Here is a 12,568-nt window from a genome sequence, read left to right as displayed (position 1 = left end):
ACAAGCTTTGGGGTCTCCAACCTATAAGCTAGTCCTGAAACTTGGGGTTCATCAGATCCCACTAGGCCACAAGTTTGGGATTCCTAGGTTCCATGTTGACACAGTAGTTAGTAGTTGACAGTAGTTAGATGACTTTAGTGGATTGAGAGCCAGACACCAAGATAGAAGATCTTGAGTTCAAATTTGGCCTCAGATACTTCTAGGTGTGAGACCCTGGGCAAATCACTTAATATCCCCTCCCCCCATTACCCATCCCTTATCACTCTTCTGCCTTGTAATCAATACAGGTATTGATTCTAAGATAGGAAGGTAAGAGTTTTAATAAATAAGTAAAATGAGTTGGGTTTGATGGCCTCAGGTTTTTTGTTTTTGTTTTTCTATTTCTTTCTTTCTTGTTTGTTTGTTTTTTGAAACCCTTACCTTATATCTTAGAATCAATGGTAAGTATTGGTTCCAAGGCAGAAGAATGGTAAGGGCTAGGCATGAGGGGATGCCCTTCGATTAGGGAATGTAGCATCCCAAGCATATTCACATCTATGAAATATAGATGACTGTATTATTACTGTGTCTCCAAGCATGAGGCTTTACCGATAAGGTTTGTGAAGGTAACCTTGACCTGATCACGAGACCTATTGCCCAACACAAGTCCATTAACATGTTCGGAGACTTGCCTGGGAAAGCGTGGTTATGTCCTACACGCCCAAAAGGTGTTCCCTCCACTGTACCACCCAATCGTGATTGTCTGCGTGATTAGAGGCATCCCTCTGCCTCCTCATCAATAAAAGCAAGGCAACCCCTGGAATTTTCTCTTTTTAGGAAGGTTCTTTACCTAGATAGGATTACCGTTTCTCTCTCTCTCTTTCTCCTCCAAGTCCTTTTCTTCCCCGAGGCTGTGACCATCTCAGCCTGCATTCTCTATCTTAATCTCCTCAACCACCTTGTGTTCCATTATCCTCATTTTCCGCCTTAAGGAAAATCATAGGGGTTGCCTGCCCTATCCAATCACTGATTTGTCCGTGTCTTTCATTTCCACCCTGGTTCTCGGTTCCTACCTCTCCTCGGGTCCCATCACAAAGGTGAGCCCCTTCCCTTGTGGGACCCTGCTGGTCAGGGAAGTCCATTAAGGAAAACCCCACAGGGAATGGCTGAACAAAGTGTGGTATCTGTTGGTGATGGAATACTATTGTGCTCAAAGGAATAACGAACTGGAGGGATTCCATGTGAAATGGAACAACCTCCAGGAAGTGATGCAGAGTGAGAGGAGCAGAACCAGGAGAACATTGTACACAGAGGCTGATACACTGTGGCACAATTGAATGTAATGGACGTCTCTACTAGCAGCAATGCAATGACCCAGGACAATCCAGAGGAATTTATGAGAAAGAACTATTCACATCCAGAGAAAGAACTGTGGAACCAGAAAGGCATTAGAAAAATATATGATCGACCACGAAGTGAGATAGGGATATAATTAGGGTTTTGAAGTTAAAGAATCGCTCTACTGCAAATATGAATAACGTGGAAATGGGTTTTGAACAATGATACATGCATAACCCAGTGGAACTTCTAGTCGGCTTTGGGAGGGGGGAGGAAAAAAAAGGAAGGGGAGGGAATCATGATGTAACCATGGAAAAATATTCTAAATTAAAAAACAAAACAAAACATTAATGGGCTGGGAGTCAGGGAGCCGGCAAAGACACAGACTGAGACTGAGGGAGGGAGAGAGAGACAGAAACGAGACAGAGAGAGAGATAGAGAAGGTGGGAGAAGAGAGTGAGGGAGAGAGAAAGAAAAAGAGAGGAGGAGAGGAGAAGAGAAGAGATGAGACGAGATGAGATGATTAGGTTGGAATCTGGTTGCCGGAGAGGAGGGTGGCACCGGAGACAGAAATGGGCAAATTTGGAGGAATGAGACATCGGGGGAACGCCGAGGCAGGAGTTTCAGAGATCCGCCAGCCAGGGCCGGTCTCAGCCATAGCCCCACCCAGCCAATCAGCTCCAGGAGTGGCCACAAACCAGCAGTCTCCTACGTATGTAGTCCAGCCTCCTCGGGACTACAACTCCCATGAGGCATTGTTGCAGAGCACCGCCTTTTCGCAGAGGACCGGAGCTAGGTAAACTCTGTTTGCCTCATATTTTACGCGCTTCCTCTTACGGACGACTATGATTGGTGGGTAGAAACCAATGGGAGATGACTCTGTTCCGGGCTTTAGAGAGGTCAATATCGAGGCGGAGAGGAGGGAAGATGGGCTACGTGCTGCGAACCCTTGGCCAGTGGCGGGGCCTTACTGCACCCCAGGGTGGGCTTTCCCCCGCCCCCAGGTGAGGGCTAGGGAGGGAAATATCTGGAAGAGAAAAGGGAGAGGAGCCTTAGAACGGGGAACTGCCGAGCAGAGCGGGGGGGAGGGGAGCTTTAGAACCGGGACCTGCAGAACTGATCGAGGGGGAGGGGAGCCTTAGAACATAAAACCTTAGAGTTAAAAGGGGGGAGGGGAGCCTTTGAACATGGAACCTTAGAACAGAGGAGAGGGGAACATTAGAACACGGAACCTTAAAGCTGAGATAGAGTTGAGCATTAGAACAAGGAACCTTAGAGCTGAGAGAGAGAGAGAGGAGCCTTGGGAACCTTTGGGGTTGGCTAGGTGACTTAGTGAATGGAGAGCCAGTCCTGGGTTCAAATTTAGATTCAAATACTTACTAGCTTTGTGACCTTGGATAAATGACTTAATACCCATTGCTTAATCCTTACTGCTCTTCTGTCTTGGAACCAATACACAGTATTAATTCTAAGACAGAACGGGGTCCCTTAGAGCTGAGAAGGGAGAGGGAAGCCTTAGAACATGGTACCTTAGAGCTGGGAGAGATAGTAGGAGAGAGCCCGGAAAAGTATATCTGAGATAAGGGGGTGGGTGAACCAAAGGATCCCAGAGGCCAGAGGCCAGTTCCCTCATTATACAGAAGAAATTGAGACATGGGATTACGGTTTACATTTTTTTTTAAACCCTTACCTTCAGTCTTGTATTGTGTATTGGCTCCAAGACAAAAGAGTGGTAAGGGCTAGGCAATGGGGGTCAAGTGACTTGCCCAGGGTCACCCAGCTGGGAAGTGTCTGAGGCCAGATTTGAACCTAGGACCTCCCATCTCTAGGCCTGGCTCTCAATCCACTGAACTACCCAGCTGCCCCCTACGGTTTACATTTAGTAAGTGTCCAAGGCACAGTTTGATCTCAAGTCTTTCCAACTCCACTGTCAGTGTGCAATATGCAGTTTTTGAATTGGAATGGGGGAGAGTGAACCTTAAAATGTCCAATGTTAGAGCCAGAAAAAAGCTAGGAGGACATTTTAGAACATACAGTGTTGAAACTGGAACGGAGAGGGTAAGAGAATGCTATTATCCCAGACTAAGGTAGGCCTATCAAGAAGAAAAGGGAATAAATAGAAAGAGGGAAGAGGGTCAGTGATTGGGGAGAGTCAAAGATTTATTAAGTATGTACTTCATGCAAGTCCCTGTGCTTAAGCCTAGAGATATAAAGGTTTAAAAAACATGTCCATCCCACATTTGAGGAACTTCTAGTCTAGTTCAGTGGATGATTGATATGGATGGTGGCTGGAGGGGGATGTAGAGAAGTTATCTGGAACCAAAAGACACAGCCCCCTCTTTTTTTAAATCCCTTTCCTTCAGTTTTAGACTCAATACTGTGTACTGGTTCCAAGGCAGAAGAGCAGTAAGGACTGGGCAATGGGGTTAGGTGGCTTGTCTAGCTAGGAAATGTTTGAAGCCAGATATGAACTCAGGACCTCCTGGCTCTCAATCCATTGAACCACCTAGCTGCCTATTCTTTCTATTAACTTGAGGAAAATACTAGGTAAGTCATTTCCCCTCTCTGGAGGAACTTCCCTTATTTCCTCCTCTGTAAAATGGGGTTAATGCTACTTGACCTGCTTCCCACTAGGACTTCCAATTGGTGCCCATTGCTATTCATAGCACAGCCCCAGTCCCAAATAATGCCGAGGAATGAACATTTCACTGGTCAGTTTCTGAGTGGTCCCCAGCATGGCCCATCATTCATATTCCAGGGCTGCTCCCTCTTCTTGAGTTTGCTCACAGAAAACTCTTCCTTCACAATAGATCATTCCTATCATGGCTGCCCCAGCTCAGGACTCTCACCGTCTTCACCAGAGTCTCAGCTGATCCCCCTGGCAGCTTCCATGCACCTTGGAGCTATCAACAGGTCCGTCCTAAGGCTCGAGGCAACGAATACCAGCCCAGCAACATCAAACGGAAGCGGAAACATGGCTGGATTCGGAGGCTCAGCACCCCTGGAGGAATCCAGGTTATCTTGCGACGAATGCTGAAGGGTAGAAAGTCCTTGAGTCACTGAGGCCCTGAACAGGCTCTGTCAGGGAGGCAGAATGAGCAACATCTAGAGACTGCGTTAGCGAGATGGAATGGAAGGGAAGATCACTAAGACAAAGCTTTGCCTCTTGCATACTGACCCAGGATAGTGGCTTTCCTTGGTATAGTATACCATGGGACTTTTTCATCAAGGTCTTTGAGTTCAGAAAACTGAAGTTCTCTCTATAATGTCAGAAATGTACTAAATTCAGAACCATTAAAGCATTTAAACCCTGTGGAATTATTGGAGTGTGATCTTTTCCCTAGTGTACAGTTTGGGGGAGGGGGAAGGGAGGTTAATAAGTATATGTATTAAAATGAAATTCAATGGAATAGATGTATTATCCCAAGTTTTAAAAATTGACCATACAAAGAATGGACAGTATGACTAAACAATAGTTCTTTGAAAAAAATTTAGGGGGTTTAGTGCATTGTAAACTCGAGAAAACTGTGACATGGCAAAGATTCAGTCTTAGGCAAAATAAAAGAGTTAAAATGTCCAGAAATGAGATAGTCCCATGGCATTCAGTTCTACTAACCATATTTTAGGAAAGATACTAGATAAATTAGGTGATGGTGAGGAGATTGGAGACTCCATTACATAAAGACTGAACAAGGGCAAATAATGCATCTCCCCTTGAAGAGTTTATCTCTTCCAGCTCCAAAAACTCAATTCTGAGATTTTCATCAATAAATAAATGACTATGTGATAGTTTAACTGGTCTTTCTGCATGCAAGGTCTGAGAGCCTTAAGAGCTCTCTGGAAATGTGGACTTTGTAAAATTTGTTTTAGGTCTACCTCTCAAGGTAGGTAATCAGAGGATTCAACTTCAGATCTTATTTCTGATGTAAGCAAGACACAAGGCACTTCCATGGGTCTTTTTTTTTCACCTGTAAAGTGAAAAACTTGACAGCCTCTAGGGTCCCAGTTTCAAATGTAGCCTGAATCTGCCCTTCTGCAACTTCCATGTGCTGCTTCTATGTAGAGTCAAACACATACCTAATACTTCCAAGACAACTCTTCAAATACTAGAAGATAATTGCTTTGTCCTTCCCCTACCCCCTAAATCTTCTAAGTCATTCAGTCAATAAACATTTAAATGCCTACTGTGTGCCAAGCACTATTGTAAGCTTGGTTATACAAAGGGAAGAGTCCATTCCCATAAGGAGCTCACAATTTAATGAGTGAGACAATATCTAAGTAACTATGTACAATCAAGATGTAGACAGGATAAATGGAAATTAATCAACAGTGAGAAGGCACTAAAGAGGAAAGACTTCCTGTAGAAAGTGGGATTTTAGGTAGGAATTGAAGGAAACCAGGAAAGCTAGGAAGTGGAAGTAAGAGTAGTCATTTCAGACTTGGAAGATGATCAGTGAAAATTATTGAGTCAGGAGATGGAATGTCTTTTTAAAGAACAGCAAAGAGTCCAGTATCACTGGATCCAAGAGTATATGGGGTTGGGGATCTAAGGTATAAGGCTGGAAAAGAAAGATGGGGATGGGTAGGGAGAATAGGTTGTGACTGATCCTTTGTGGTTTCTCTCAACCTGAGTTTGCCAATTTGCTGAAGCAGTTTACAGGGGTATGGCCTGGTGTGCATGCCACAACTTCTGGAAAGGTGTACTCAAGAGGGGACAGTTTCACTGGTCACCTATCTAGAGTGTCATGTCAATTCTGGGGACAACCATAGCTTAGAGAGGAGACTGAAGAGGTGGAAGGGTCAGAGGATGATAGCCAGGATTATAAAAGGACCTCCAGCTCATGTCACTACTAGACCAGTTGAAAGAAAATATTTAGCCAGAGAAGGGATTATAAAAATGGGAGATGAGTGGGATATGATGTCTTTTAAAAACTTTTAAGAGGCTATATAGAAGAGAGATTAGACATACTTGTTCTGTTTGATCTAGAAGGCAAAAACATTTGATAAAGCCTCTCCTGCTATTTTCACTGAAAGGTGGGGAAAAGTGGCCTAAGTAATACTATGATTAGAGATCAGTCAATTAGAATTTAAGAGCTATGTGCCAGGCACTATGCTAAGCAAAGAAGATACAAAAAGGCAAAAGACAATTCTTTTTTCTTTTTTAATTTTTAATTTTAAAACCCTTACCTTCCGTCTTGGAGCCAATACTGTGTATTGGCTCCAAGGCAAAAAAGTGGTAAGGGCTAGGCAATGGGGGTTAAATGACTTGCCCAGGGTCACCCAGCTGGGAAGTGTCTGAGGCCAAATTTGAACCCAGGACTCCTGTCTCTAGGCCTGACTCTCAATCCACTAAGCCACCCAGCTGCCCCCCAAAGACAATTCTTGATCTTAAGGAACTCATAGTCTAGCAGAGGAGATGAAATGTAAATAGCTATATACAAATAAGACACACACACAGGATAAGTAAGACTAATCTCAGAGAGAAGGCACCGAGATTTAAAAAGATTGGTTAAAGCTTCTTGCAGAAGGTGGGAATTTGACTGAGACTTGGAGGAAGCCAGGAAACCTTGGAGGTAGACAGGACAAGGAAGAGGGTTCCAGATATGATGGATAGTGAAAATGCTCTTGTCAGCTGAAAGAGGATGGCCTGAAGTGGGAAGAAACCTTGGAGGTAGACAGGACAAGGAAGAGGGTTCCAGGTATAATGGATAGTGAAAATGCTCTTGTCAGCTGAAAGAGGATGGCCTGAAGTGGGGAGAGACTTAAAGGCAGGGAGACTATAGTCTAGATATGCAGTAATAAAAGGTCTGCACCAGAGTGATGTCAGTGTTAAGAGGGCAGAAGAAGGGTATATGAATGAATGATGCTGAGGTAGAAAATGACAACTTGACCACTGGTGGTTGGGGAGAGTCTAAGAGAGAGGGAGGAGTCCAGGATGATACTTAGGTTTCAAGCTTGGGTAGCTGGGAAGATAGTGATACCCTCCACCGTAACAAGAAAGTTAGTAAAGGGGAACTTTTTGGGGGAGGAGAGATAATTCAATTTTGTATGTGTTGAGTTTAAGATGTCTGGAGCTTCTGGATTTAGATATCCAATAAGTAGTTGAAGATGAGAAATCTTTCCTGGGGGTCAAGAGACAGTTAGATCTGAGAGTCATTTGCAGAGAGATGATAATCAAATTAGGAGAGTTGAGATCACCAAGTGAAATAATATAGAAAAGGGTTCAAGGAAGAGTCTTGGGGGATCCCTATAGTTAGTGAGCAGTGTAAAGATCAAAGGCTCGTGGGGATTGTAGTCCTGTATTCGAGTTTATTTTTACAGCAGTAGACCCAGCAAATGAGACTGAGGATGGGAGAAAAGAGGTCAATTTAGAAACTAGAGGATGGTCAGAAGGTAGTACTAATGATCCAGGAACAAAGGATAGAATTGCCTTCATGTAAGGAAAAATTTCTTAGCAATGAAGAGCCATGCAAAAGTAGAATTACATGCCTTAGGAGGTAATGGGATTCCTTTCCCTTAACTTCTAAATTTCCAGGAAAGACTACAAGCGACTACTTGTTGGGTATGTTGTGAAGCGAATCCTTGTTCAGGTATAGTCTAGACTGGATGGCTTTCAAGGCCTTTTCTAGTTCTGGTTCTGTGATACATGCAAGGCATTTTGCCAGGCACTAGAGAAGTCAAAATCACAAATGATACTATCTCAGTCCTTAGGCAGTTAGTTTATCAGCTAATGAAGGAGATAGAAATCACTGATTTAAGTTTGAATTCCATAAAACCAGAGTCACCAGGCTGTGTTATAAGAAATTCAAGGAGGAAGTGCTCACTTTTATCAGGGGGAGATGGGTTTCAGGAAAGGTTTCATGGAGTAGGTAGCATTTGAGTTGCATTTTATGTGCTGGAATGTAAACTATGGAAAGGGAGAACTTTCAGGGAAGGTTGGAACCAGATGCTAGATGTTCCTCAATACCTAAAATAGGGAGTTTCCACTCTATTCAGAATTCAGTGGAAAGCAACTAAAGATGTTTTGATGTGATCATAACAGTGCATACGGACTATTACTCAAGTAATGAGTGGGTCATAGAAGGGGTTGACCTATAGAGAAGGTGAGAAGAGCTAACTAAAGATGCTTTCAAGTCATAGAATCACTAGGGCATAAAAGGCCTAGAAATATACCGAAGAAGGAAAAGTGACTTCTCACCAGGGATTCATTGAAGACTTTGAGGATAGGTAGCTATATTTATCAACAGGTAGAGGTGAGGGTCCACGGTGCATTTCAGACATGGAATTAAGGATGAGCAAACATGCAGAAGAGGGAAGTCACAAGATGTGTTTAGGAACTGGTATATTGTCAGTTTGTCTGGAGTGCAGAGTGTCATGAGAGGCTGGAGTCCTATTCTGGAGGACCTTGAATGCCAATTGACTTTGAATTTATCCTGTAGGGTTTCATGAGAAAACTTTGAAGCAGAAAAGGGTCATAGCTTGACTTTAGGGAAATGATTGGTGGTCTGTGCAAGATGGATTGGAGGAGACCCTAAAGGCAGAGAAGCTGATTAGGAGGCCCTTCTAGGGGTTTGGATGAGAGGGCATTTAAGGAATAGGCCAGATACATGCCTGTCATCTCTGCTATTGGGAAGTCTGAGGCTGGTGAATATCTTGAGCTTGAGGGTTCTGAGCAGTAGGGCTAAGGCAATTGGGTATCCATACTAAGAGCAGCACCAATATGAGGAATCCATAGGATCTGGGGCTCTCCAGATTGTTCAACTCATCAGAAACCAAGAAGATTCAAACTTCCTGTGCTTGTAATGGGATCAGACTGTGAGTAGCTGCTGTACTTTGACACAGAACCAGCTTCAAAATAAGTAAAAAATGAACAAAGGAGTAACAGTAGGAGTGAGATGTTAAGAATGAATATGAGATATCCATGCTTTTGTGGTGGCAAAAAATTGGAAAATGAGGGGATGCCCTTCAATTGGGGAATGGCTGAATAAATTGTGGTATCTGTTGGTGATGGAATACTATTGTGCTCAAAGGAATAATGAACTGGAGGAATTCCATGTGAACTGGAAGAACCTCCATGAACTGATGCAGAGTGAGAAGAGCAGAACCAGGAGAACATTGTACACAGAGATGGATACACTGTGGCACAATCAAATGTAATGGACGTCTCTACTAGCAGCAATGCAATGATCCAGGACAATCCTGAGGGACTTAAGAGAAATAACGCTATCCATATCCAGAGGAAGAACTGTGGGAGTAGAAACACAGAAGAAAAATATGATTTATCACTCAGTTATATGAGTATATGATTTGGGGTTGTGGTTTTTAAAAGATTATTTAAAATACGGAAATAGGTATTGAATGATAATACACATATAACCCAGTGGAATTTCTTGTCAGCTCTAGTGGGGGAGGGAAAAAGGGGAGGGAAAGAACATGAACCATGTAACCATGGAAACACACTTAAATAAAAAAAGAAAGGCTGGAAATCTTATTTCTCTCTGACTTTCTCTTTACTAATAAATACTTATAAATTTAAAAAAATAATGACTACGAGAGATGTGCAGGCAGAATGGACAGGACTTGGTGATGGAAATATGGATCTAGGAGATGAAGGGGGAAACGTTGACACTGAAATTCTGAGTCTGAGGTACTGTAACAATGGTGCTACTGCCGGCAGAGACATGAAAATCAAGAGGAGAGGTAGGAAGATTGGTCATTCTGGGGGAAAAACCAGCTTTCTTGATGCCACTTTCACCATTACCAATTCATGCCCAAACATTCCTGAAACACAGTTATCCAGATATTGACCTCAGGCTTCTGGGAGGCTGAAATTACCCAGCATGGTGGGGGAGATCTAAATGGCACTGACAAAGAGTGATTAAGATCTGTGCACAACTTTCTACCAAAAGTCATCATGAGAAAAGGGCCACGAGAGAGGTACAGATACAGGGATCTGGTGATTCAAAGATGGCGGAGGAAGAAGCCATAGCCTTGATTTTCTCTGCCTTGGTCAAACCACAAATGGAGTGAAGTTTTTAGTTCTCTGAGTTTCACATTTAGGAAAGGTTAGCACGTGCCCAGAACAAAATCACCAGGAGGGTGAGAAAGCTCAAGCTCATACCAGGAGAGGATTGTTTGAAGGACTAGGGAGATTGGGTCTAGAGAAGAGAATACTTAGGGGTGACATGATCTATCTGCAAGTATAGGAAAGGTTCACATATGGAAGAGGGATCAGATGTGTTTGCTAGGCATGATGGGTAGAAGTAGAGAGGAGCAGATTACCAGGAGACCCAAGGAAACATTCTGCAATAATAAGAGCTTGAAGCAGACAGAGCTCCTTAGGAGGTTCTAGTCTAGTCTTTATCGGAAGCTTTCCTTGGGAGGTGGTTAGATTGGGAAGGTACTTTAGGTAATAGGCAGTCCTAAAACCACCAGATCTGCTTCTGGCCTCGCTCCCACAGCCATCACTGAGGAGAAACCATTGTGAAGAGGGGATTCACTTTCATCATGACCAGCAACAAGCATAGGAGCCCTGAGAATGGCAGCACCTCCCAGACCACCATTTTTGCTTACAAGCCCAGTCTCCTTGGCCATCATCTGGGAAAGAAATTCCTGTTAGAGAGGGCCAGCCATCCTCACCGGTTATCAACCAGCTACCACATACAGGGCAGGCAAGCCAACCTAGCTGGAGCTGAGGAAGAGATGGGAGGATGCTGCCAGTCAAGTCTGAAAATGTCTCTCTGAATTTTAAGTTTATCGCTCTGGTCAGAAGTGAGTGTACAATTTCATATACAGTCTTCTGAACTGGTGGGTTTATCATTAGGTTTAAAAAAAATGCATTTATCTTCTGTCTTAGAATACTGTGTATTGGCCCCAAGGCAGAAGAGCAGTAAGGGCTAGGCAATGGGGGTTAAGTGACTCACCCAGGGTCACACAGCTGGGAAGTAAGTGTCTGAGGCCAGATTTGAACCTAGGACCTCCAGTCTTTAGACCTGACTTTTAATCCACCGAGTCACCCAGCTGCCCCCCATTAATAGGTTTCTAAAGTTTTTCAAGTTGTTTTTCTCTGTAATGTTGTTATTATATAAATTGTTCTTTTTTTCTGCATACTTCACTATCAGTTCTTATTTCCTCTAAAACTGTCCATTTTTTTCATTTCTTATGGCACAATAATATTGCAATACATTTATGAACCATAATTTTGTCTAGCTATTTCCCACTAGAGGAAGAGCTCTTAGTTTTCAATTTGGGGTTATTATGATAAGAATGGCTAGAAATAGCTTTGTTTATATAGATTCTTTTCCTTTGATCCCTTTGGGGTATAGACTAAGTAGTAGCATAGCTGAGTTAAAAGTATAAATGGGGGGAAGCTGGGTAGCTCAGTGGATGGAGAGCCAGGCCTAGAGATGGGAGGTCCTAGGTTCAAATCTGGCCTCAGACACTTCCCAGCTGTGTGACCCTGGGCAAGTCACTTGACCCCCATTGCCTAGCCCTTACCACTCTTCTGCCTTGGAACCAATACACAGTATTGATTCCAAGATGGAAGGTAAGGGTTTTAAAAAAAAGGTATAAATAGTTTAATAAATTGGGGGGGTGCTATAGAACTAATTTTTTTCTATAAACTGTCCTTCCAGCTTTCTTATCACTCTTAAGGGTCATCCTTCCATTGATCCGAATTCAAAGCTTTGCTGTCATACTTGACTCCTCTCGCTCACTGTACATATCTAATTAGTTGACAATCTTGTGATTTTTTTTTTCTCTACAAAATCTCTCAGGTATGTCCCCTTCTGTCCACTCACACCACTGCCCTAGTTCAGGTTCTCATTGGCTCTTGCATGAACTAGTGTAGTAGCCTCCTTATTGATTGGCTTTCCAGCCTGCAGGCTTTGACCAATCCACTCCATTCTTCACACAGTTGCCCATGTGATTTTTCCAAAGCATGTCATACCCCTTCCCCCATCCAGTAAATTTCAGTGGCTCCCTATTATCTCTAGGATCACACAAAGTTAACGAGGAGAAGTCAACTGGAATTTGTTGAGTCTACTATGTGCCAAGGCTAGTAAATACTAAGACAGACAAAAAACTGTCTGTCCTCAAGGAGTTCATGGTCTAATGGAGGAGACAACATGCAAACAACCATGGACAAACAAGATACACTCAGTTGATAATTTGGGAGTCATTTTAGAGGGAGGGCACTAAGAGTAAGAAAGCCTGGGAAGGGCTTTTTGCAGAAAATGGGACTTTAATGGAG

At 43.2% G+C, this 12,568-nt stretch overlaps 1 protein-coding gene across 2 annotated transcripts; it reads left to right on the top strand.

Moving 5' to 3' along the window:
* The first annotated feature begins 2,136 nt into the window (after positions 1 to 2,136).
* On the top strand, positions 2,137 to 4,635 carry MRPL34 (mitochondrial ribosomal protein L34). Of its 2 annotated transcripts, none has more exons than XM_056822270.1 (2): positions 2,137 to 2,321; positions 4,128 to 4,635. In XM_056822270.1, exons 1-2 carry the CDS (start codon positions 2,191 to 2,193, stop codon positions 4,378 to 4,380), a joined length of 384 nt encoding a protein of 127 aa, XP_056678248.1. In that variant the 5' UTR covers positions 2,137 to 2,190; the 3' UTR covers positions 4,381 to 4,635. The 2 variants fall into 2 exon arrangements, with proteins under 2 accessions (XP_056678248.1, XP_056678249.1); XM_056822271.1 differs by having other exon boundaries at positions 2,143 to 2,299.
* Positions 4,636 to 12,568: the final 7,933 nt, after the last annotated feature.

This window comes from Monodelphis domestica, chromosome 3, assembly GCF_027887165.1.
Source record: "Monodelphis domestica isolate mMonDom1 chromosome 3, mMonDom1.pri, whole genome shotgun sequence".
Taxonomy (NCBI): domain Eukaryota; kingdom Metazoa; phylum Chordata; class Mammalia; order Didelphimorphia; family Didelphidae; genus Monodelphis; species Monodelphis domestica.
Note: the sequence above shows the minus strand (reverse complement) of the source record. Positions and strands in the feature narration are given on the sequence as shown.

Bases quoted from the DNA above. Each gene is read 5' to 3' on its own strand.
- MRPL34 (XM_056822270.1), top strand. From the start codon at position 2,191: ATGACTCTGTTCCGGGCTTTAGAGAGGTCAATATCGAGGCGGAGAGGA. The intron at 2,322-4,127 runs GTGAGGGCTAGG...CCTTCACAATAG, and splicing joins GGGCTTTCCCCCGCCCCCAG to ATCATTCCTATCATGGCTGC.